This window comes from Pituophis catenifer, unplaced genomic scaffold (genome assembly GCF_029215685.1).
Source record: "Pituophis catenifer annectens isolate HBS135680 unplaced genomic scaffold, rPitCat1.0.hap2 SCAF_2, whole genome shotgun sequence".
In the NCBI taxonomy this organism is placed as follows: domain Eukaryota; kingdom Metazoa; phylum Chordata; class Lepidosauria; order Squamata; family Colubridae; genus Pituophis; species Pituophis catenifer.
Genome location: NW_027256882.1, coordinates 83431550 through 83458116, shown reverse-complemented (window position 1 = coordinate 83458116; position 26567 = coordinate 83431550). Strand labels below are relative to the sequence as shown.

The following is a 26567-nucleotide window of genomic DNA, read 5'->3' as shown; positions in this document are numbered from 1 at the left end:
GCAGCAGTCATTATCTCAGGCCTTTCAAGGTGGGAAAATGCCATTGTGCATAGAAGCTCAGTCTGTAGAACACTTTACCATTATGGTACCAATTAAAATTAATTGGAATTATGAGGAAGGTTACCTCCTGCAAAAGTTCCTGCCAACTGCCTACTAGCTGCTCTCAAACTTCTGTAATCAGGGGTGAGAAGTTCATGACTAATGCCCCCCTTCCCCCCCACCCCCGGCTAAACCTTGAACCCACTTACATGGTTTGTACTGAATCAAAATATTAGGATTGAGCAATAGTTTACCTCTAGGAATCTGTTGAAAAGTGACTCCAGCTGCTCTGAAAATGGCTTCATAATCTCTGGAATATTTTTTAGCCAGCATTGCACAAATGGTTTTAGTCCTAAAATGCTGGGCTCCAGATATACCATGCCACATCGAGACACAGTAGCCGGAGAGGCCACTGCTAAATCCTGGACTTCAAACATCATGGTCATTGCCTGGAAATGAGAGGCAAGATAGCAGAGATTTTCCCAAGCTTTTTGTCAAAGAAGCACATCGAAATTACACAGATGGGATTATGTTTATAAAATGGAATGCTCCCTAAATTCAGTTATCTACATTCCTCAAGCACCCGTAATTAGGGGCTAATTAAAAATAGCATTGGCCAATACCATTTGGCATAAACAGTAGTGTTGTGGTCCTAGCTTTGATTTCTTCTACAAAAATCAAATTAATTTTGCTCTTTTAACCGAAATGTTGAAATAATCCTATTTGGATAATGAATGAAGTTAATGAGAAACACTGCTTTTAGTTATATTATATATTATATGTATGTTTTTGACCTACATATTTAGGATATTAATATTGCTACCTGTACTTTAGTTACATTGTTTTTAATTTGTTTTGCATCTTTGATACTTGGCAGTAAGTTGAGTAACAAATTCATATCAAAGAAATGAATAGAAATATACATATACATATACATATACATATACATATACATATACATATACATATACATATACTTGTAGCTGGAGCTACAAAAAAACCTTGGCTACGTAGGGAAAACCTGGCTAGAAGAAAAACATACATATACATATACATACACACACACACACACACACACACACACACACACACACATATATATATGTATGTATGTATGTATGTATGTATGTATGTATGTATGTATATATTTAAAATGTTATCTTTTATATATTAAAAAGTAGGAATGTTTTCTCAGAATCCTCCAATCATGACCTTGCTTGTTGAATCATATATCTGTGCTTATCTATCTCTCTATTTATCTCTTTTCACTGTGAGGGACCCTTTTTAAAAACTAAACATATGAATGAATTGGAATCTGTTTATGAATGGACATGAATGAATATTGAGGCTGTGTAATGAAACAAAAAGAGAGAGAGAAAATACCTCTGTTAGTTTAATTATTTCACCAGAACTAAGGCAGAGTTTCTTGTTGTCATCCAGCACAGTGTTCATATTTTCAATCCAAACCGCATCCACAGGGCCATCAAACATGTACCATTTCTTTTTTTTATCAGTGGCTACAGTTCCTACCCGAATGAGAGCAGGGAGGATCCCATCTGTCCTATGAAATTAGAGAGAGATATACCCAAGTCTTAACAGTTGCACACTCTCTTTGAATCTGATATATTTTATAAAAGCATTATATATCTTATTAAGAGATTTGAAGATGCCAGAAGTCAAAGAGGAGGGTGGGAAGTTGTGCTGGAGAAGGAAACTTTCTTTAAGAATGAAGTTTCCCATTTGCTAACTTTGTAGTATCAGGTACATAAAATATACCTGTGGTACAAGACATCAGGTTTTTATATACCTGTATATAAAAACATGTATCAAGCCCCAAAGGCTACTGGATTTAGGCCAACATTTTATCTCAGTCAGTGTAAACTGTTATAATTATTATTCATCTCTGTTTATTTAGATATTGAGTATATTCAAGTCTCTTTTTACAATTTTTTTTTAAAAAATAAAATCTTCTGAAGCCAGCTGGAGAGAGCAGATGGTTTTATGCCTGTGAAGAAGCTTTTATGGCTGTTGTAATTTTTTTTTTTTTTTGGGGTCATTCAGACGGATCTATATATCAACCTTTAGGCAAAAACTATACTGTAAACTACAGTAGTCCACACACTCAACCACAATTTGCTAATGAAAAACTTGAGTAAATATGAGTAAATGTGCCTATATCTAAGAAGCTTCCGAGTAAAGATATAAAAACTCAGCACAGCTTCATGTTGAGTTACTTCTATTGCTTTTCATATCTGCATAGGGTTACATGTTTGGTAACAGAAATATACCTTTGATACAGTAAGTAAAAGAGGAGCAATAAAATTGATGTTCCAGCATATAAATATCCTTATTGTCTCATTCATGAACAAGAAGCTCTCCAATATACTACGTAAAGTATACTGCACATACTTGTACAATAAATACAGTAATCCACAGAATTTGTTTCACGTTATGTACCAGGAAACCTTTAACTCAAAGAGTGAAAAGATGACTGTGAAGGGTGGGGTTGGGAGTAGATAGGATTTTCCCAAATGCTTTTGCTTTTGTCTATTTAGATTAAAAATGATAGCTAATGAAAAATGAAGAGATGGATTTTATACCAAAATGGCTACATTACATTAGTGACTGATTAATCACATTTTTGCTGTTTCTCAAATAATGATTATCTCACAAAGTGACTTAATTCATTTTTTAAAAAGGAAGATGGCCTTGTTCAGGCTCAGAATGACTCAACCACAGCAGCACTATTATGAAAGGACTATTTCATTAAATATATACACAAAAATGTTGAAAGCTCAAAAGAAAAGGTGTGATCCAATCAAAGTTAAATATTCAAAGTCATATGAATATTGGCAGAAAATAAATCAGATGCTTAACTTTCCCTGGATCAAGCCTGAATCTTTTGCAGTTAAATTTTTTAGAAATTTTCAAAAAGTTTTCTTAAGTTTCCATTAAGTTTAATTCCTGGAAAGAAGAAATACAAAATCCAATTAATGCAGAAAAGAGAAAGAAAAGTTTTGTCTTTTACCATTCATGAGTTAACAAGTCAAACTCTCCATACAGCTGGCCCATAGTTATAGATTTAGGATTCAGTATAAAGTAATTGACAGCTTCATAATTTCCACCACTGACTGAAGGCCGACCTTTCAAAGATGTCATCGCAGCTGCCAAAACTTTATAACACTGAAGAAAAATGTATAATAGAAGGAAGCATCATAAGCATCTCTTTCAAGACTAGGACAGTAGCCCAAATTCACCATGGATCTTCAACAATATAAAGTAGTAATGCAGGATTTTATCCAAGGTTTTGGCACAATTAAGATTTACAATTTATAATTTATAATAACAATTAAGATTTATAAAAGGCAGACACGATCAGAAAAAAAATAGAAAAAAGAGAGTGATCCCACATTTCTGAATGTCAATGACATACTGGCCAAGAATATGGTGTCAAAATCTTGCTAATGCTCTGGAGGCTCAAAGTCAGCCATACTCACCTTAATGAGGCTCTTCCAAACAACATGTAGATTCAATTTAGCCCTTTAATCCTAGCCTGTTTATTTCAAAGCTCTCCTATAGAGGCTGCTACTGTATTTGGCAAGAGAGGATTAAGCAAATGAAATTGATAGTACTGGAGGAAATTTTTAGAGTTAGTTCCCTTTCTTGTTCTATCGCAACGCGTCTTCAGCAATGCTTACCTTTGTTTTTCCAGAGCCTGTGGGCCCCACCAGCATGAGGCCATGCCGTACCACGGTTGTTTCATACAGCTGAATACACTTGGTGATGAAACCTGGAGCAAAATAAGATTCAGACCAGAAATGCCTCCTGGTGGCTTTTACTGGCTGCAGAGCTGTGAATTCAGGCAGCAATGCCTTGGAAAGCCTGCTGTGAATTTGGGTGACCTACATAGGAAACCTCTGTGCTCACAGGATAGGACATGAGATGTCAGCAGCATGCTTACTTAATTCTTTAGCAGTTTTGGCTTAGATACCAAGACATGATAGGGTATGTAAATGTTTCTATCAATGAGCTTTTTAAAAGCTTCTTGCATGTGGAATTCTCTTTCTAAGAAAATATACTTGGCAACTTGCCCACCACCATCAGTGTTTTTATTATCAAAAATATTATTTGCTCTTCTTTGAATGCACTGACATGTTAATAATTTATCATTTATATTATTAGTTGAAAGTATCTGGCTCTTGGCTGAAGATTGTTATAGCAAATGCTACATAGATTCACAGTAAAAAAACAACATCAAGTTCTAATTGTACCCTATTGCTCTTACTCTTCAGTATTTTATCCAACTCTTTTGAAAATATAAAGAATCTGGATCTCAAATGAAATCTGGAGAGAGGGGAATTGGATTTATTTATGTTTTCCTTTTTCTTTTCTTTAGATAAATGATATTTTCCTCACTCTGTATCACATATTCTGCATAAGAGCTTTTTTTTCCTTGTTCAATTGTGTCTGATTGTCAGAGACTGCCTGGACAAATCTCTGCAAGTTTCTTTGACAAGGTATTTCTGAAGTGGTTTACCATTGCCTCCTTCCTAGGGCTCAGAGAGAATGACTGGCCCAGGGTCACTCAGCTGGCTTTATGCCAAAGGCAGGACTAGAACTCATACTCTCTCAATTTCTAGCCTGATGCCTTAACCACTACACTTAACCTGGCTCTCAGTTGAACTTACTGTACCTTGATCAATTTTCTACCCAAAAATTTAGGAGCCTCTGAGATGCAGAATAAAGTACTAATTGCTCATAGATAGACAATTTTAATTTATATTCTTTTTGGAATAGTAAGATAAACTTTTCCACTGAAATCAAGGCAAAATATTTTACATAGCTTGCTCATGTGAGCATTAACAATATTATTCTCACAAATTGATGTATGAGCTGAGGCAGGAAACTTGAATTATAGACTGTGTGGGATGACAAATTACCCAACCCTCCTGCGACTGCAATGCTTTTCTGTTATGTAGCAAGAATGGCAATATTTTTAAATGTGAGAGTAATACAACGTATGGTGAAAAAAATAGATAGCATATGTTTTGCATACCATCAACATCTTTCAAATTGTCTTTTAGGCAGCATTTGTGAATTGCTTCTTCCAAAATGCCATAGTCAATAGTTTCTTCTTTGATCATGGGAAATAGGTCAGAAATTATACCATTGAACAGCTTGAGATCATCTTGCAGGAATTTAGGAACATTGACATCTTTGATAGCCCTTAAGCAAATCATTTCCTAGAAACCATTAAAACAAAATATTAGGAAATTATGTTCCTATGAGCATGATCAGCTTTGCCCTCAATGGCTAAATATTAATGATATGAAAAGTATTTTACAAAACACTTATTTTTTTCCATTTGGATGGTAAGCAGAAGTAGTAAGAATGGTTCTGCTCTAATGGATCTGTTCTATTTTATATCTAATTCCAATATCATATACAGATGAAAATTACTCTATGTATAGAAAGGAAATGAATATTTTGAAATAATTTTAATTTATTATTATCTCATCAATGAAAATTATAAGAAATACATTTTACAAGAGTCAGATGCAATGAAATAATTTGTGCTATATGCACACTGCTATAATATGAAGCCTCCTATGAAGCCTTCTACCTCACTGGAATAAAGTCAAAAGGTATTGTAAAGTAAAAGAGAAGATTACTTACTTATACATGTTTATACAATACTTATTCAGAAATAAGACCTACTGACTCTATTATAGATCATCTTTGTGAATGCAAATGTCAATATAACCCATATTTTTCAAGTCTTCCCTTAATCAGCTAGGTGTTGTCAACTCTTAATATTTTAATTATTAATCATTACATGTAGTCCTCGCTTAATGATCAATCATTCAGCCACCATTCGAAATTAAAAAGGGGTTTACAAAGCTGAACTTATGGCCATTGCAGTTACCCCTGCAATGAAATGGTTGCAATCTGAGCATTTTGCAACCTCGTCACATTTACGGTGGGCTGCCAAGTACTCCACAATCATTCAGTCACCACATGCAATGTTCTCTGCCACAGGGAAAACAGCAGGAAAAGTCACAAGGCACCGCTGCCTGCCTAAAGGACTCTTTCTAGTTCCTAGGGGCTCGCTGAAAATGTTCTGCCACAAAATCCAAGTGGGACATCCCGCTTGGCTTTGGGGATGAACTTTTTCACCCAGCTTCCTTGAGAGCGATTTGGTACTTGGTAGAGAGAGAATGAAATTAACTGAGGCAACACTTTTCTTGTCAAGGAGGTTGGATGAAAAAGGTCCCTCCTGAAATCTAAGCATTTGGCACAGGGCATTTGGCACAGGGCATTTGCAGCATGGGGTGTTTGCAACTGGTCCCCAGAAATGAGAGGACTCCCTGTCATTTCTGGGGGCTGGCACCAAATGCCCCATGCTGTAAATGTTTCATACCGAAATCCTGTTTGGATATCATGACAGAATTCTCTTCTGTCCACAGAGGGAAGGGGAGCTATCAGGCACAAGATATCTCCTATAGGAACTGCGGCACTGGACTGCCCACCACTGCAGTTTCCTTCTGGATATGGAGGGAACTGCCTGCCTCCCTTTGATAAGCAATTCTTTCATTCCATCTGCTTAATGACCCACACAGTCGCTTAATGGTTGCAACAAGGAAAGCTGGGATTGCAGTTCTGAGTGAGATGGTCACCTAGACTTAATAAACACTTAATAATTGCAATGACTTACAACTTAAATTCCAGGTTCAACGATGGCCTTAAGTCAACGGCTATCTGTAATTAAGTTTATGCTTTTGCTGCTGTTAACCTCTTTGAACATTCAACTGAATATAAGATAGGATAAAACTTAATTAAATGAATAAATGTTTTAAAATGCTAAATTACTATTATGCTTCCAAACTATTATTTACATTATTTAAATGTTAATCTTAATTTAATAGTATTATTTGTTTAATTGCTCTATTTGTTTGATGTTAGCTGCTCTGAGTTTTTCCTCAGGAACAGAAATTAAAATATAATGTTAAAATGAAAAGGAAATCTAAATACTTTAACAACTTTCAGACATAAAAGGGGAAGTGGTATTTAACTATGTTTTAATTATTTCAAAGGTCATTCTCCACAGTACAAAGAGACATCCTACTAACACTGAAATATTGTCAAGAAGAACTTGCCTCATTCATGGTTGGATTTTCTCTTTTGAGATTGCCAGCTGCTGAAATAACAGTCTTCACAGCTCTCATTCCAAAATCATAATGATCCTATGGTATATATATATATATATATATATGAAAAATGACAAACTGTGAAAGCATGAACTGTATTGGAAAGGTAATTATCTGTTTAGTTAAGTCTAGAAAAGCTATTTGTATAAGAACCTCCTACCTCAGCTGCAGTTGAATCATCTTTCTAAAGAAAAAAAGTAGTACATACTTGTTCAAAGCAAATCTCATGTTTTAATGTTTGTGTATGAGCAATGTCAAAAGATCAAAGAAACAGATAGTTCCCATGTCTTCCTCATTCAGGAATGAATTACCAAATTGATGGAAATGCATATTTACCTGAGAACTGAGTTGTTCAGAAGACAGTTTGAAAGTGGTAGTGATCTTCTTTGCCAAAACTTTGGCCTCATTGAACCCAAAAGAATACAGAGAAATCTCAGCAATCATGGAATAATCTGGAACCATCATGGCCACCGGACGAAAAAGAGCCTGGAATATATAAATTAATGATAGTGGGAATGATACCATAACCCTTAAGAATATTTAAAAAATAGCCCTGCTGGATCACAATAGTCAGCATTTTCTTTCTCATGGTAGCCAATGAAGTCTCTAGAGTGCTTAGAAGAGGCGGAGATCTTATTTTCCTGCAGTTGGTATCTGAAGGCATGTTGCCGCCAGTCCAAAGGTTCCGTGGAGTTTCAAAATTAATAGTCCTTGATAGCATTGTCTTCTTCTTTTAAATCAATACTATTCCCATTTAAAGCTGATGAAATAAGTGTCCTGTGCTACATTTTATAATAATGAATTTCACAGATTATTTACTATAAGAAGTGTTTTCTTTTGTCTGTTCTAAGTCTCCTTCCCTCATCTTCATTTAATGACCCAATCCTAGTGTTTTGAGAGATGAGGAAAAACTCCCCTGTCTTATTTTCTTCATTATCTTCTACTGTATGCTTATTTACGTCTTCCTACATTTTTAGCTGATGAAATCCCAGAAATTCTAATTTTTCTTTGTAGGGAAGATTGTTAAACTCCTGATAATTTTCACTGCCGTCTTCTTTGCTTTTTTAATCTTGATCATATTCTTTTTTTAACCAAGGTAACTGGAATAGTATGTGATTGTAAGGTTTGTTTCCAATCCCTTTCCTAGGGACATTAAGCCAACTGAACAATATGTTCTCTTTTTATTCCTTAGTCCTTTTTAAAAAATTGATGTCACATTTGCCTACCTTCCAATACCATTCCACTAATTTGAAGAATGTGGCACATATTTTTTGTTAAGAAGTTTCACATTTATCTTCTCTGTCTTTTATTCAGGTGAGTGACAGCATATCTCTAGATCTAATTTATATTTGTGGTCAGATATTGTAAACTATAGTGATTCTATGAAAGAATCCAGTGTCAATATTTTGTATATTGCATGTTAGCTTTTATATGTTTCTTACTAAAAAAGGCAACACTTTCCCAGCATATCTTTCTATGTCAATTCTATAAAGTTTATAGAAATATGCAGTGATTCAGGAATATTGTTGTGGAGAAAATAGGAGGAGGAAGATTTGATCTGACCACCCCCTTGAGTTTAAATTAAAATAAAGGTGACATAAAATGAAACAAGATTAGTAATCTACCTGTGTCTCTAAAAGTGAGGGTGATCTACCAACTATCCTTGTTCCAAGTAGTTTAGGACCTCATACTGTATGTCAAAACGAAACCATTTGCTTGATACTATTTAGCTGCCAAAGTCATTTTTGTTTTAGCAAAAGGGATAATATACCATTCAGCAACCTGGGCACTACATTCTGTATCATCTGCACCTCCTGGATCAAGTTTAAGATAGCTTAACATAGAGTGCATTAAGGTAAAGGTAAAGATAAAGGTTCCCCTCGCACATATGTGCTAGTCATTCCCGACTCTAGAGTCCATTACAGTAATCTAAATGTGAAGCAGAGATTTTGTGAACTGTTGCTAGACTGTCCCTATCCAGGAAAAAGAATCTAACACATTTAGGCTCCTACAGCCCCCAATTGCCATATCTAGGAACTACCAATCCACATATTTTTTGTTTCGTCAGAAGTCAATGTTAGTTTACTTGTCCTCATACACTGAATGCATTTTCCTTTAGTTTCTTGCCACACTTTGTTAGTGATCTCTTGAATGGAGATATCTCAACGTTGCCTGTTTTTGATGGCCCCTCCATTCTCCAGTAATTTCTAATGATCACACAATAAAAATGGAAGAGGTTTAAATTCAAATGAGGTCAATGTATGTAGTGTTTTTGTAACATTCAGCATCATTACCTTTAAATTATCAGGTAATTCAGTGCGTCCAGCATAGCCAGGGTTCATTGTGATGAAGACTGCACAAGATGGAACTAGTGGGATCTCAGCTCCTTCAAATATGAAGCGATCCACCTGTAGGCAATAAAAATAGTGAACAATTGGATATTCAAAAATGCATCTTCAAATTCCATTTCAAATTCTGGCTATAACATCTTCCTCACCATTTTACAGATTTCACATAGTGACTGAACCAGTGGTGAAATCCAAATTTTTTTACTACCGGTTCTGTGGGCATGGCTTGGTGGGCATGGCAGGGGAACGATATTGCAAAATCTTCATTCCCTCCCCACTCCTGGGGGGAACGATATTGCAAAATCTCCATTCCCATCCCACTCTGGGGCCAGCCAGAGATGGTATTTGATGGTTCTCCGAACTACTCAAAATTTCTGCTACAGAACCTGTCAGAACCTGCTGAATTTCACCCTGGACTGAACAATTATAAGATAAGTCAAACTCAAAAAGTTGTCCAGTTTAGAATTTTAAATTTAAAAAAATCATTGTAATTCTAATGATAAACAGCAGTTAAGAATCTCAGTTGTGATAAATATCTGAGAATAAACAATATAATATACCAAGGAGCCTTGGTAGTACAGTGGTTTAAAGCACCCTGTTATTAACACAGCTGCCTGCAATTACTGCAGGTTCGAATCTTACCAGGCTCAAGGTTGACTCAGCCTTCCATCCTTTCTAAGGTAGGTTAAATGAGGACCCAGTTTGTGGGGGCAATAAGCTGACTTTGTATAAATATACAAAAGTATGAAGGCTATTGCTTAATGTATTGTAAGCCACCCTGAGTCTCCGGAGAAGGGCGGCATATAAATCAAATTAAAAAAAAAAAAGACTTAACTAACGAGTATTACCATATCATTGGCCCCCACGGAGAGGGCCCGCAACTTGGGTGTCCTCCTGGATGCGCAGCTGTCTTTAGAAGGGCATATGACAGCCGTGGCTAGGGGGGCTTTTTGTCAGGTTCGCCTGATACGCCAGTTGCGCCCCTTTCTGGACCGGGACTCCCTACGCACGGTCACTCAAGCACTCGTCACTTCTCGTCTGGACTATTGTAATGCTCTCTACATGGGGCTCCCCTTGGGGTACACCCGGAGGCTCCAACTGGTGCAGAATGCGGCTGCGGGGGGGATTATGGGAGCGACGGGGCGCTCCCATGTGACTCCTCTCCTGCGCGAGCTGCATTGGCTTCCGGTGGACTTCCGGGTGCGCTTCAAGGTGTTGGTGATCACCTTTAAAGCGCTCCATGGCTTAGGGCCAGGGTACTTACGGGACCGCCTTCTGCCACCAATAGCCTCCCACCGGCTGGTTCGCTCCCACAGAGAGGGCCTCCTCAGGGTGCCGTCGGCCAGACAATGCCAGCTGACGACCCCCAGGAGGAGAGCCTTCTCTGTGGTGGCACCTACCCTATGGAACAATCTACCCCCAGAGATACGAATAATCTCCGACCTCCGGATTTTTCGTCGGGCCCTAAAATCTTATTTTTTTCAGTTAGCCGGTCTGTCTTGATTTTAGGGTTAGTTTTAAAATTTTAATATTGATTTTAATTGACAAGTTTTAAATTATGGGCCAAATTTATAAATTATTTTAACTTTATTTTTAACTGTGATGTTATGTATAGATGTTTTTATCTTGGCTGTTCACTGCCCTGAGTCCGAAAGGAGAAGGGCGGTATAGAAATTTGAATAATAAATAAATAAATAAATAAATTTTCCAGCGTATAAGACGACTGGGCGTGTAAGATGATCCCCGACTTTTCCTGTTAAAATATAGGGTTTGGGCTATACTCACCGTATAAGACTACCCTTCTTCCAACGCACACCAAATAAAAATTAAAAAACATCAACTGGCTCACCCACAACGTAAAAGCAGCTGTGCCAGACCCAAAATGGCCCCTGCAACAAGCAGGAACCTCACACAGCCACAAAAAGCCCAAAAAAACAACTTTCACACTTTACACAACACAACACAACATAACAGGCTCACCCACAATGTAAAAGCAGCTGTGCTAGACCCAAAATGGCCCCTGCAACAAGCAGGAACCTCACACAGCCACAAAAAGCCCCAAAAAAACAACTTTCACACTTTACACACACACAACACAACACAACTGGCTTACCCACAATGTAAAAGCAGCTGTGCTAGACCCAAAATAGCCCCTGCAACAAGCAGGAACCTCACATAGCCACAAAAAGCCCAAAAAAACAACTTTCACACTTTACACACACAAAATTCAACATACAGCTTTGTGAGATTTTGTGTGTTTGTGTAGTTAGAGTCAAACACTACAGAAACACACTAAATCTCAGAAAGCTGCACAAATATTATTTTATTTTTATTTTTATATGAAAACTAAATTTAAAACTTCCTAAACTTTAAATGGCTAGGTCTAAAAAAGAACAACTAAAAAAAACCCCAATTAACTATTTTTTTTAAAGCTCCCAAAGGGGAAAAAAACTTACCCAATAGAACAGGGGTCTCCAACCTTGGCAACTTTAAGACTTGTAGACTTCAACTCCCAGAATTCCTCAGCCAGCTTTGTTTTGCTGGCTGAGGAATTCTGGGAGTTGAAGTCCACAACTCCTGCCTGCTTGATTGCAGGCAGGGAGTGGCTTGCTGATGGAATGGATTCAGGCAAGCGAAGCAAGGCAAGCGTTGCGATTAGCAGCTAAGGTAAGCAAGCTGGAGGGGGAAATTTTTTTTCCTTTTACAGGGCTCTGGTTATCCCAGCTGAGTAGCCTGATTAGCAGGCAACTCAGCTGGGATCGTCAGAGCTTGCAGAGCCACGTAAAAGGAAAAAAGTTTTTTCCTTTTACATGGGTCTGGCATCCCAGCTGAGTTTCCTGATTAGCAGGCAAAGCTGGGATCATCAGAGCTTGGATCGCCAGAGCCGTTTAAGGCTCATCAGAGCCTTTCAGGCTGGTCTGCCTGGTTACAAGTGAACGACACCTGTATAAGACGACCCCCGACTTTTGAGAAGATTTTCATGTGTTAAAAAGTCGTCTTATACGCCAGAAAATACGGTATATCAGTATATGAAGTAGGCAATCCTAGGTAATTTGTTTATGACTTTGCCAGATGTTAACAGATGTTTCAGTCAGTCACTAGAGTACTCTTTGAGGATGGATGGATGGATGGATAGACAGACAGATATTTGCAATTGCTGTAGCAATCTGCTGGGTATACATTGAGATGCATGCCTAGGTAGCATTTTTTTTTGCATTTAGACAGCTAAATTGTTACTCCTAAAAAGCCCCCAAATACATTAGCGTGCATTCATGTTGACTCAAGATGAAAACTAGTTGAAAATAATAAAAAAAAAAGATATTATGAAGACATCCTGACTTACTCGCTGTTGCTGGGCCTTTTGAATAGTTGTGATCTGCTGGGCAACTACAGACAACACTTCAATGTCAATGCGATTGAATTCATCAAAGCAAGCCCAGGCTCCAGAGCTAAGTGTATAAATAGAAGAGAATACCAGATATCCATAGTAATTATTACTAATGCAATCAGTCTTAAAAATCAAAAGATATCAGCAAAGAAAAATGACTAAACCAATATTTTAATTTTCTTATTAGGACATTTTGCAAGAAGGTTCATATGTGAAATACGCACTAAGCACAGTACTCATAGATTCCTTATTTATTTTGTGTCAGTGCTCAACTCATAGATAAAACTGAGAAGTAACTTCTAAAATCTGATGTTGCAGTGCTGGGACACTGTTTTAATATTGAATTGCAACAAATACAAAACAGATTAATGGAATTTCTGGGATGTAGGATTTTGTTTCAAGCTTGTTCAAAGCAAAATAAAATTTCCGTTTCATGAATACCCTACTTTATTGTAGTTCAAAAGACAATATACAGTTTCACCTGAGATTTATATCACCTTCAGCCTTAAAACATGGCTCTATCTCTATCTTTCTATCTTCTGGCTGTTCACCGCCCTGAGTCCTTCGCGAGTAGGGCGGTATAGAAATTTAAATAAATAAAAATAAATAAATAAATATCTCAAGCCTTGTGTTACAATGAATAATAGACCTTTTGTGGGAAGTTTGATTATCTGATTGTGGAGTTTCTCTGATTTTTCTTTTGGATTATACTGGGTTTCCATTTTGTATGGTTTTGTGGTCATAACTACTCAGAACTATACATATTGGAGCAGTTTATACATTTAATAAATAAGTAAATTAATCTTGTACACTGAAATTTAGCCAATTCTCAATACTTTAGGCCAAGTATGTTAACACTTCTCCTTGATAACAACAACAACAAAAAAAGGAGAGTGGTATTAGATAAACTGTCATTTATTCTGAACACGTGCATACTCTCTTCCGCTCCTCATTTGATATAGCTCTATTCTAATTCAGGCATATTTCTTTACATGGCTACAGTACTGTGCTTTGGTACCTGGCTAGTCCTTTCAGGAATTTTCCCATTGCCATAAAGTCAAGCTGATCGGAGCAATTAAAGACAACCGTCTGTATAGCTAAAGCTTTTCCCAGATCCTTAGTTGTCTCTGTTTTGCCTGTTCCAGCTGGTCCTGCAGGAGCACCTCCAAATTTCAAATGCAAGGCTCCAGTTAGGGTCAGGTAGCATCTATAATAGGAATTAAATCATTTTCAGAATTCTGAAAGTATCCTTTTACATTTTCTAGACTGAATCATGTATTATTCATAAACCAGCATTCTGAAGAACCACCTTATATGTTTATACTGTACAATTGCTATTTGAAATCGTTCATATCAGTGGTAGGTTTCAAAATTTTTTACTACTGGTTCTGTAGGTGTGGCTTGGTGGGTATGGCATGGCTTGGTGGGCGTGGCAGGAGAAGGATACTGTAAAATCTCCATTTCCACCCCATTCCAGGGGAAGGTTACTGCAAAATCCCCATTTCCTCCCGATCAGCTGGAAATTGGGAGATAGAGAATAGATGGGGGCGGGGGCCAGTCAGAATGTTTACTACCGGTTCTCCGAACTACTCAGAATTTCCACTATCGGTTCTCCAGAACTGGTCAGAACCTGCTGAAACCCACTTCTGGTTCATATGTAAATAGCAACATAGTCTAAGATGATACATATAGAAGAGTTCTCTTTTATTTTACTAAAATGAATACAATTATTTCATGAAAAAAAATACTAAAAGGGCTGAAAATCTTCTCTGATTCTTTCTGACTCTTAATTTGATGATCAGTTAGAGCTGAATGAGGTTAGACATGATTCAACTGATCCCTTGAGAACAATTAGCATTTCAGAAATCCATTTGACCCTCCTCCCAAGTAGTAATAATCAATGCTGATGCCAATCTTCAAGCATAAGACTGTTTTGAAACAATACCCACAGTCTATGCTATTCGCCACTCCCACCCCCACAAAGAGTGTTTTAACTATTCTGAATTAATTAGGCATTTCCATCATTCCATATTATCCACAATAGACCACTTGCTTAAATTGCCTCTACTACCATTACTGACAACTCAATGACCATATCCTGTTCAACTTACAAAAGATACAAGCCCCTTTTTTGCACAAATATGGATGCTACATTATCATAATTAAAGAAATCTATCTTAGCATTGGTTTGCATTTGTGTAATAGCTTTTAGCAGGAAAGGCTAATTTCCTTTTTATGTACTTATATAAATCTTAATTGTACACAACTTTTAACTATAACAGGCATGTTGAGATATTCTAGATTCCATATGACTGTGGGATGAACTGATTAACCTCAAGTGATTCTTGCATCACAAACTTTTCCTAGATTGTCAGGAAAAAAAGAAGAAAAAGCAATATTCCATTGCTGTGAGATTACTGAAGCAAAGAGAAAGGGCACTCTGGCCCTGTCCATTGAGGAAAGAAACAAGTGTAATCAATTCTGGCTGGATGTGTGCAAGAACACCATCAGGGAAAGATTGGTCTGATCAAAATTGGATAGAAATGCCAGTTTATAGCATATTATATTGTTTTGGCCTTAAACTCCCTAACTCCCAATATTCTTCTTCCCTTATGTGTCTTTTTTTTTACTTTGAAAACCTGATAGTGGAGCCTGTCTCTCTTTTATTAATTGATGTGAGGTGCTTTGAGAGACAGAATTGTCTGAAGCATGAGATTAAAATACTGTAAATAATTAACTTTATTTCCAGCATTATACATTTCCAGCATAGAAATTTTGAAGGCTTTCATACCTTAACTAAGGATTAATAAACCTGGTCTGCAAAATCAGATGAGTACTGCAGAACAGTAAAGAAGCTGGATTTTTTCATATTTATTTATTTATTTATTTATTTTATGTATAAAATGTATTGGCCACCCATTTTACTATAGGATAACTCTGGGCAGCTTACAGCTATATAGTTAAAATGTAACAAGTTAAAATCGGACATTAAAACCAAGGACACATGGGGAGGGCTGGGGCAGAGTGGGAGAGAGATGGGATCTGTTATTACTCAGCCAACCACCTCCATTGCGCTGTTCTCCTCCTCTCCCTCACTAGGGCCCCAAGCCAACTGGCATAACCATGTCTTTAGGCCCTTACAAAAAGATAGGAGAGTTGGAGCCAACCTCACATTTGGGGGCAAGATGTTCCAAAGGGTAGGTAAAACAGCAGAAAAGGCCCTCTTCTTGGGCCCCACCAGGCAGAATAATCGAGCTGATGGGACCCGTAGCATGCCTCCTCTGCCGGCACCGGTAGTACGGGCCAATCCCATTGGAATGAGATGGTCTCTCAAGTAACCTGGACCCATGTCATGAAGAGCTTTGTGCCCATTTCATAACCCTATTAATTGTTTTCTGTGCTGAACTTATCTTCCTCAGTTGTATATTCACATTAGCCTCATCTGCTTTTTCAGGCTTCCTACTTCTTTGAAATTCTGAACACATCCTGCTATCATCTTCCACAGCACATTTGACTGCAATCAATTTTTTATTACTTTTTAAACAGTATGCCGTTAAGCTTCACATCTAGGCTCATCAGTAAATCACCGGTTTCTGGACACATAATCCTTAGTTCAACTTTTCAGTTTGATTTGGCAGACAACTCATAAGAGACAGCTCATCTAGATTAGGATATTGCAGACAAAACACAGCTTGGCAGTGAATCTGTTCTACGTTGTTGATGCTACCAGAAACTGACCTCCCACAAGGGTGGTGCTGAGCTGAACATGGATGAACTGGTGTCAGGTTTGGGCAACAAGCCAGTTAGTACATTTTTGCCACAACTAATGTATCAACAGCCACATACAATGTTGAACAATGCTAGGACGTCTCCCCGGAGGTGACGTGTTGGTGTTGCCTGACTGCCCTGACAAGAGGGCAAAGGTTATTGATTCAAGGGCAGAACTGGCTAAAGAAGCCAGTTCAAACATCATGATTAAACACTGTTCCAGTCAAGATCAGCATCTTGATGCAGCCATGAGCAGTAGACATGCTAATGTGATGTAAGGTGGATATTATGTGCATACAAGAGACACACTAGAAAGGTCAAAAGTCTAGTGACATTGGTGAAGGATACAAAATAATCTACTGTTTCAAACAACAAAGGCATGGCTATCATAGTAGGCACTGATCTGCACAGCCATCTTGTTGAGGTCCATTGACACTCAGACCACCTCACGTTAACTGTCATCGTACTGCTGCCACATATTTTCTTGGTCTATATCCCACAAGCTGGATGTGGTGGAGAGGAGAAATAACAGTTTTGGATGAAAATTGTTCAAGATTGTGTATCTACCTGCCTGCAAGAAAACCTGCTGCTTCTCTGCACCTAAACTGACATGTCACAATTGTCATGGTGGCAATCACATTTGCCATGATGGGCAATTTGCTGTAAGCCGCCCAGAGTCCCTAGGGAGTTGGGCGGCATAGAAATGCGACAAATAAATAAATAAATAAATAAATAAATAAATAAATAAATAAGAAAGATACGGAAAATGAGTATGGACAGCGAGTACTGAATTTATCCAAAACAAATGACTCATCAATACCAGCACATTTTTCAAAAAGTATGCCAACCACTTGAGCGCCTATGCCAGCAGCAACCACTACAGCTAGATTTTATCTGTATGCAATGATTTGACTTCCCCACTATCATGGGTGCAAAGGTCATTCCATCCAAATGCCTCAACCTGCATAAGACGCTTTTGTTGATATGAAGATCAGCAAGCATGAAAAGAATGACAGCAGCATGACAAATCCAGAGAAAATCAAATGGTGGAATCTACAAGGCTGTGATTGTTGACTGCATCACATTTTCTCCAATCACTTCAGGCTTGATTGACACAAGTCCATGACTGCTGCTGCGAGAATAACCCTAGGCATTGCAATATTTATTGAGGTACAGTATTCCAAAATGCTGTTCTGTAGAGGGCTCCTGCAAATAGCTGGCTCCTGACAAATTACCTCATGGGTCAATTGATGACAGACTTCACCAAAAGTCACAAACAAGACCCTTGATTCAGATTTATTCATTCAGAACTATGAAGATATTTAATTGTTTGACATCAAAGGAGTTACTATACCTGTCAGTAAGAGGAGTGATCACAAGGCGCCCACTATTGCCCAAGTATTCATAACCGTAAATAAATTCAGCATTCACTGCCCGAATGTATAAATCATCTCTTGTCCAGTAGTACCTAATAATGCATTAAAAGTTAAATTGAAATATATGGGTGGTACATTTTACAGTACAACATTTCTGTTCACCTGGATAGATTTCATTTATACTAAACAATTTTCTCAGAAATAAGGCTGATGCTGATGATGGGATAATTAGGGGGATGCTTGTTGTACTAGAATAATGACCTGAATAAAAGTATAAGAATTGAAGGAATATTTTCAGACCATTAAAATTATGCCCGACCTCTCTCTTTCTCTCTTGTTCAGTGTACCTCCTACTTAAAAAGAACAATCCTTCCATACTACTAGCAATTTCTAATAACATCACAGGTAGGAGGAAATCCCTCACCTGAGCTGGGAAATCCATTCAAAATCATTTTCACTCATGACATTCTCCTCAATAAGTTTAGCTGCCACATCCTTGGCATGAACTTCAATCACAATGAGAGCTGATAACACTCCCCGCTGCATCCGAGTCAGTTTACCTCGCACAAGTGCTACTAGGTCACGCAGCTGCGCAAATAAAGCAAAACAAATCAGGCAATGCCTTACCAAGTATATTGCAAATCTACTTGATATGCTCTGGCCACCTCTATATTGAGTTCATAAGAAAACTGTTGTTACTTAGGAAATGGGGAAAAAAAGATCTCAACTCACTGCTCATGTTCAAGATAAAAAAAGGCCTGGATTTTCCTATTCTATGTAAGCTAATGGATGCAGAATTGAATGTTTGTGGGAATGGAGATCAGATATCATCATGCTATTCCTTTATCCCACTCCTTTTCAACCATTAATTTCTGGATTATTTTGACAGTAGTTTTCCAGAGGAAATGAGAATAGACACAATTTGATTCTGGACATGCATGCTGATATCAAACCCTGTCTGGATTTTACACATAGGACAAAAGCAAGGAAATAAGCTGAATACTAACAGTTCTAGTAGCTTTATTGGTCCCAGAAATCCAAACTATTCAGATTTTTAGGCCAAAACCAGCACTTTAAATTTGAGCCCAGAAACCAATGAATAACTATTTGAAACATGGTATTATGATTTGAAAAATATCTGAATAGGAGTAGGAGAAGACTACTCTAGCAAAAAACATGGAAAACAACTTTTCATTGCAGAAATAATTTAAATTGAAATATACAATTAACTGACATTTTTACCTGAGCACTTAGCTGTGGAAATAGCCTGGTAGACAAATCTCCAGCTTCTAAAGCTTCTGATACTTCTTTTGTCCAGTATGTTTGACATCCAGCTATGGTCACCTGGCCTGGCCAATCTAAGACCCATGTGGTCCGCGGTGTCTTTCATTAAAAATAGATCACTTTATTGGTAAAAAATGGGTAATTTTCTTTTATCTTCATTACTATCTCATAACCATGATATAATCAATTGTAATTTACTGTAAAACATGTATAACAGTACTTGGTAATGTATGCAGGGTTCCTTTTGGAGAGAGACAATTACATTTTTCTTAACATTTAGAACATATACATAAATATGAAATCTTTTAAAAAAAATTAAGATCAGTTCAGTGATATCACAAGGACAGAGATTTAAATTTTTTTCACACCAATTTCTTATAGACGCTAGCCAACTGATGAGACTAAAATCAAATCTACACAACATTACAAATGTAGCTACCAGATTTTGAGATGATAAGAATGATAAGGAAGCCTCACGTTCAGTAGGTCTCAGCCTAGTATGTTAAAAAAGACATGCAGCTTTAATGCACTCCTTGGATCAATAGTGCTTTTAGAAACTTAGCCTGCATCTTTGTCCTGGAGAGCCATTTATCAGCTCCATACAATCAAAAATACTTCAGCCCATGAAATTCAGCTGGCAATCTCATTCCTAAATTCAATCAGTATATCCAATCAAGTTGTACTTGATTATAACTTCAGAAGATTCAATGGTTGAGAACATAGGAACAGTTAAGATTAAGAGCCCCTCTTGGAGGAAGATGAGTGTTTAAGAAATATGAAATATAAATAAATAAATAAGATTACAGCGCAGCATTTTGCACTGTCTCTCTGTTATCTTAAAGATATTGATTATGACTATAAGTTTCAGACCAATACCTCTCATTTCTTTTCTCCTTTATTTTGTCACACTTTCAAATGCATTCCTTTGGTTTTACTACTGGTAAGCTAAGACAAGACTTATATAGAGGGGTTTTTCTGAAAATTGCTTTCAGTTCTCTTTGACTTACCTTGCAAATCTTGAAAATATATTTTAGAAGCTATGCAAGCCTTTTTTTTTCTTTCTTCATTTTCTACTATAAACAGGGATTGATATTTGTGGAGTTTGATGTATTTCAACATTTTTAACATCCAGTAACAAGACTAAAAACTAAAAATCTAATACCTGGCCAGGCCAATCTAAACCCACTTAGTCCAAGGTATTTTATATCGTCTATTCTGACAATCATTTGGCTTACTTCTGCAATCCCCATACAACCTATTTAAATAATGGACAAAAAAGAGGAAAGAGGCTTTTCTTAAAAAAGAAATATTTTTTTGAAACATAAATAGAAGGCAGACACCAAGACACATTTATGTGCATATTAAGAACCAAGAATAGGGTGAGAAAACCAGAAGGTTATTAAAATTCACACTGGGAGTTTATCAGCAGAGAAGGAGCCTTACGAAAGCACAAACAGAGTTCACTTTTACATGAATTCTATACAATTATAAACAAGACACCTACTTTTGGATAAACTTTAATTGCTCTTTCAATATTGTCCCGCACACTAGCCTTCATAATTTTCTCAACTTGCAGCAGCCAGTCTTCCACATTGCCCGTGGGATAAATAGGAGAGAAAAGCTCCACTTCTTCATCTTCTGCAGAATACATGTGTGTAATCTGCAGATCTTCCTGAAAGAGAAGCTAATGAGAAAAAACACAGCATGAGACTGACAACCATTCCTCCATTCTTGCCTTGTACAAAGAATAGATAAAGATCTTGTTAACAAGTAGGTATTTTTTTCATTTAATTTTACTTTCTAAATGTAGAGAAATATCTTCTGATATCACAAGCATGCTCACGTAGAAGTACCTATATGTGTCACCTCTCTAACTCATGTCAATATGTAGGATTTCTCTATTTGTTTACTTATTTATTTACACTTTAAATATCTAAGTAACTATCACTGGTTTGGGGTAATATAGAAACTTTAAAAAAGACACAATGTATTAAAAAAGGAAAGATGGTTCTAACAGGGGAAGGCATTGAAGACCTGACTGTTTCCCCAAGCATTTGGATCAAGTGGGCAGATGAGGTCTGTTATTATTGAAGGTAATTTATCCTTTTGTTGTTTATCCTTGGGTACTAATGAATTATGTCTAATGGGTTTATGTGATTTAAGCCTGTGAATTGCCAGCTGTCACATGTGTGACATGAACAGCTATACAAATCATATAAGTAAAACTGTCTGTCTGTCTGTCTGTCTGTCTATCATCTATCTATCTATCTATCTATCTATCTATCTATCTATCTATCTATCTATGCATTATTGTTTCAGCCAGGGTTTTTCCTACGTAAATCAAGATGTTTATATAGCCATAGTTCAGTGAAATCCCAATTCACTATTTTCTAGGCTTTATCAGACATTAACCAGCATTTTGCTGTCTGTTGTAAGACTTAAGGGAGACTAAAATAGATCTATTTCTGACTTATTTGTCTTCATCAGTTAGCCACACCCTCATCTTATGACTCCTCCCTGTAACGGTCAAATATTTATTCTGTTCTTTTTTTGTAGGTCTATATGTGCATTATTGTTTCAGCCAGGGTTTTTCTATCTATCTATCTATCTATCTATCTATCTATCTATCTATCTATCTATCTATCTCTATCTTCTACCCTATAAATATATAAAACTTATCCCATAGTGGATACACATTTCATTCTAGCTCAAAATCAGGGGGAAAAAATAGGTCTTCTAAACTCACTTGAAGCAAAAGAGAACTGAGGCTGTTTGAACCACCAGGGTCATGGTATTCCAAAGGATAGATATTATGTTAGAGAAGGCATAACTCCTGGATGTCGTAGTATAGCATAGTTTGATAGATGGGACCCAGGCCATGCCAAAATTGTGAAAACTTATCGTATTGGTAGAAACGAGAAAGGAAAGACAAATAACTAAACCCTATGTCTTATAGAGATTTGTAATATAAACCTTGAAGTTGTACTCAGAAAACTACTTGTAACAAAAGCAACTTGTGCAAGAGGAACGTTACATGGAAATAGTGAGGTAAGTCTATAGCTACCATGCCACTGCATTTTGGACTAGTGGTAGCTTCTGAGTGGTCTTCAAAGGTGAATGCATTGCAGTAATATACATATGAGGTGAGTAGGGCAAGAGTAACCATAAAAAGGTCTCCTAATTTAGGAAAATGTGCAATCAATGCCAGGATAAATCTCCACAAAGGCCATAACTGCCATCTGCTCTTTCAGACCCCCAAATTGCAAATCAGTTGTGCCATTCAGAAATAAGAATGGAAAATTCCAGAACTAGAAGGTTTGTGAATGGAAAGCCATTTGATCCTGCAAGAGTTGATCTTAACCAGTTCCTCCTCATCAGACCGCTAGAGATTCCAAGGCCTGGGGCTAGACCTTGAGAGTATTATTTTCCCATGCAATGTTTACCCGTGAAATATTCTCAAAACACTTGCGGAGGTGAGGCTGCACAGCTGTAGGATCTTTGGTTTGAGACAATATTTCTAAAAGTTCATCATCAGAAAGGAAGTAAAATCTGGAAAGGAAAAAGATTCTTGTTTGTCCCTGGATTCTAGAGCATAATATGATATAGTTCATTAGAATGCAATTTTAAAGTATTGCATCTAATTCCAGAATCACTTTCTTTCTAATACAATCTTTCTACTGGGATTCTAAAAGAGTAAAATTCTACTAATAAATAAAAGTTCCTTTTCTAAAAGGAAAACACTGAAAATGTAGGAATACCAAAGAGATTAATCCAGGCTATTAAGAGAAGATTAGATCCCATTATTCTTTTATGAATTCCCAATGAACATTTTTTTTTTTTAGAAAGGATTATTGCCTGATGCTATTCTAAAAACTCTGGGAGATGTAGCATCAGACTTAGAGGAGAGGACATTTTTCTCTGGGCAATAAATCTTTTTCTTTCTCCCTCCCTCTTTCCCTCCCTTCTTAAATGAGAAATATTCTTATGCCTTACAGAAAAGAGACTTCAATTAAGACCTGTCCCAGAATATGAGTAAATCTTTGTCTAGTGAATTGAGCACGTGGGAATAAAAGCAGATACAAAACCTCTATACAGGAAGCTCAAAATACATGCTACAAGCTTTCTTCTTTTCTATTGCTCTATATGTAAATATCAATTACAATAATTTTACTCCTGAGATTATACATTTCCTTGTTCAACATCCCTTGTCTCCCTGATACAAAAGCTGAACAGCATCCAAACATACATTTCCTGAAGTGAGAATGACAGGACATCTTCAAGTAGGAAGCAAGAGAGATCCTTCACTTTCTTTTCTTTTGCTCCTCGGTGAGTGTTTAAGTATTTCACATCATAAAATTACCTTGGGAAAGCTCCCCTCTTAGTCTCCAAGTATTCACTTAGACCTTTCTGCACCAGATCCAGTAATTTATTACATTCCCTTAGCTTTTCCAATAGCCTTGGGTCTGGGCATACATTAATTACCTGGAAATTGACAGATTAACACAATTGAGCAAGCAATGAAAATTGTAATATAATTTTACATTGTGGATTTAATTTCAGTCATGCACTAATAATAAGAATACTGCTGTTATTTTACAACAAAAGGACAATATTGGGATGAAGCAAATTTGCAACGTTGTAAAGAACAAAATGAAGAGAAAGAGTAATACTCAGGGGTGGGCTGCTGGGGATTCGCTGGGGGTTGGGAGAATCTCTAGTTAAGCTTCTGTGCAGTTCGGAGAACCCCCCAAATCCCACTCCTGGTTGGCCCCGCCCACCCCGCCCCTCCCAGGAGTCTGCAAATGGCCCGTTTTGGATGCAGGTAAGTGCAGGGCGCGTGCAGATGCTTGGGGAGGGCAAAAAATGGGCCTACCGGCCTCCAGAGGGCCCCTGGAGCCTGGGGAGGCCGTTTTCACCCTCCTGGAGGCTCGAGGAAAGCCTCTGGAGCCTGGGAAGGGCAAAAACACCCCCCCACACACACTGTGGTGCAGGAGGCCAACTGGGCAACGCCCACCATGGCCACACCCACCCAGCAACTGGGCAGAGAACCCCTTGCTAAAATTTTTGAAGCCCGCCCTGGTAATACTCTTCAAATCTTAGTTTGCAAACCTATCACAATCTCTGTACCCTTGTTCTCTGTATTTAAAGAGAGCAAATTGATACTCAAAAGTAAGTAAATTATTTGGAAAAGAAGAGAGAAAAATGGGTAGGAGGAAAAAGAGAAAAGGAGCTGGCTATGTCTGTCTATCCTCAAGAAAATGCAATCCATGAGAGAGTTCCCGTCTGGAACTATGATTTTAAATAATTGTTTGAAGGCTAATGTTAACCATAAAATACCCTATTTGAATCCTACAGCATGATGATGAGAGCTAACACTGAATAGAAGAAAGGAATGTATTTGTGAATAGGAGAAAAAAAGAAACTGAAGTAGATCTTCCAAAACATGTCTTAACCATGTGTCTTCTCAGATGTGTAAACAAATGGAACATTTGTATAACTAAATATAATTTATGGAGATTCTCAGTCATCCAGGTCATGGACTGAATTGAAGAAGCTTTTTGGATGAAAAGCAAAATGTCTTCAAGGAAAAGCAAAGAAAATAAATATGAGTTCTTTGTTTAATTTTGCTTATCCCAAAATCAACAGAACTCCCACCAAAAATTCATAACAATGGCACACAATAAGGTGCAAATTCAACAAGGAACAACAATTCTTAGAATTTGGGCAAGGATTAATTTGACACAGTGTCCTAACCTAAGAAACATATTACACATGTGTATACATTGATAACACTGAGTATTTTTCACATTACATTTAATACATTTTAATATACTTCTTTAAATTTATGCAAAATCAACTTATTAATAGCATTAAGCTTTGAACATGTCCACATTAGCATGGTTTTCATTCCTCAATTTCCCATGACCAGTTTGAAGCCAACCTGTTGCTAACCTTCAAAACGTCACGAATTCCAGGAGCTAATCAGTGCTCTTTCCAGCAGACCAGAGTGCAGACATGTTCCATCATTTATGTTTTCACCTCATGTTGTGTGGCAATTTCTCAAAAAGAATATTAATGTATTTTGCTATAGAGGGGGAGCTATGAATAAGGCTCTATTTCTTTGTAATATTTTAAAGATCTTTGAAGTACCGTAATAGTGTCTTAGGAAAATGTTATTGTAATAAATCTTCTACATGAATGGGAGAAAGACTGAGCTGAATCGTTAACATGAAGAGATGAAGAGATAGGAGAATTCCAGCCAATGAGAAACCAGCACATCCATAGACTCTCCAGAAAACAGCAAAAGGAAAGTAGCTTTATGTGCATTTTCAAATACACCAAAGCACAGTTTAAAATTGGTTGTTTCTTACTCATTACTGATATTGTGGAATCATTGAAGTTCAGAAACAGCTTTAAAGTGGCTTAGAGTCTTTTTATAGAAGTGTCCCATGCTAATAGTTATAACCTCACCTCTCTGTTCTCATTGGCATTCTTCATAATCTTTTTCCACATCCTCTCCATCGTCTGGTAACGTTTACTTTCCACAGGTAATTGTCTATTGATGTCTTCCGAACTAAAAATGGGCTCAAGATATAGCCAGGAACGCTGGCAAGTGAGCCATTCTTCCAAGACATCCTAGAAATAATATGCTGTATATAAGTGTGTAGATAGATAGATAGATAGATAGATAGATAGATAGATAATAGAGGGAGGGAGGGAGGGAGAAAGGAAGGAAGGAAAATATCCCCCTAGAGGATATTTACTGTTCATACAGATTCGTAAGATTCTGTTTTTCACAAACTGCTTAAGACCTGGTTTTTCTTCCTGGCTCTGAGCTAGGATGGAGTCAAAACCTTTGGTTGGTTATTGGCTTTTGGAGTTTTGGTTTCTGGTTCAACTATCTTCCTTTCTTTTTCTTGGCATTTTTGTATTTTAATTTTTATCTGTAAAATGCCCAGATTTCCTATTGAGTCCACAGCCTTGACATTGAAATAATAAGTAAATACATATATTAAACCACTTTGACCATAGTTAAAGGCCACCACAATGCATAAAATTAGAGCTTTGATTATACATACATGGAAGCAGAGGTACATATTTATATCAAGGGACTAGGTTTTGAGAAAGGTAAAGCATCTTTAATCTTTAGAAGACT

General features: G+C 37.1%; 1 protein-coding gene across 1 annotated transcript in view; it reads right to left on the bottom strand.

Annotated features, from left to right (window-relative positions):
* DNAH1 (dynein axonemal heavy chain 1) overlaps positions 1 to 26567 on the bottom strand; it is a 163992-nt gene that overhangs the window by 70778 nt on the left and 66647 nt on the right. The window contains exons 21-37 of the mRNA XM_070933699.1: positions 25883 to 26047; positions 23772 to 23893; positions 22855 to 22960; positions 20916 to 21095; positions 19370 to 19510; positions 18552 to 18715; positions 18106 to 18219; positions 14002 to 14190; positions 12939 to 13044; positions 9542 to 9655; positions 7584 to 7733; positions 7197 to 7283; positions 5096 to 5282; positions 3738 to 3829; positions 3068 to 3222; positions 1423 to 1600; positions 294 to 488 (exon numbers count right to left, since the gene is read on the bottom strand). Coding sequence (XP_070789800.1) covers positions 294 to 488; positions 1423 to 1600; positions 3068 to 3222; positions 3738 to 3829; positions 5096 to 5282; positions 7197 to 7283; positions 7584 to 7733; positions 9542 to 9655; positions 12939 to 13044; positions 14002 to 14190; positions 18106 to 18219; positions 18552 to 18715; positions 19370 to 19510; positions 20916 to 21095; positions 22855 to 22960; positions 23772 to 23893; positions 25883 to 26047 — 2445 coding nt within the window. The remainder of the gene's footprint in view (positions 1 to 293; positions 489 to 1422; positions 1601 to 3067; positions 3223 to 3737; positions 3830 to 5095; positions 5283 to 7196; positions 7284 to 7583; positions 7734 to 9541; positions 9656 to 12938; positions 13045 to 14001; positions 14191 to 18105; positions 18220 to 18551; positions 18716 to 19369; positions 19511 to 20915; positions 21096 to 22854; positions 22961 to 23771; positions 23894 to 25882; positions 26048 to 26567) is intronic.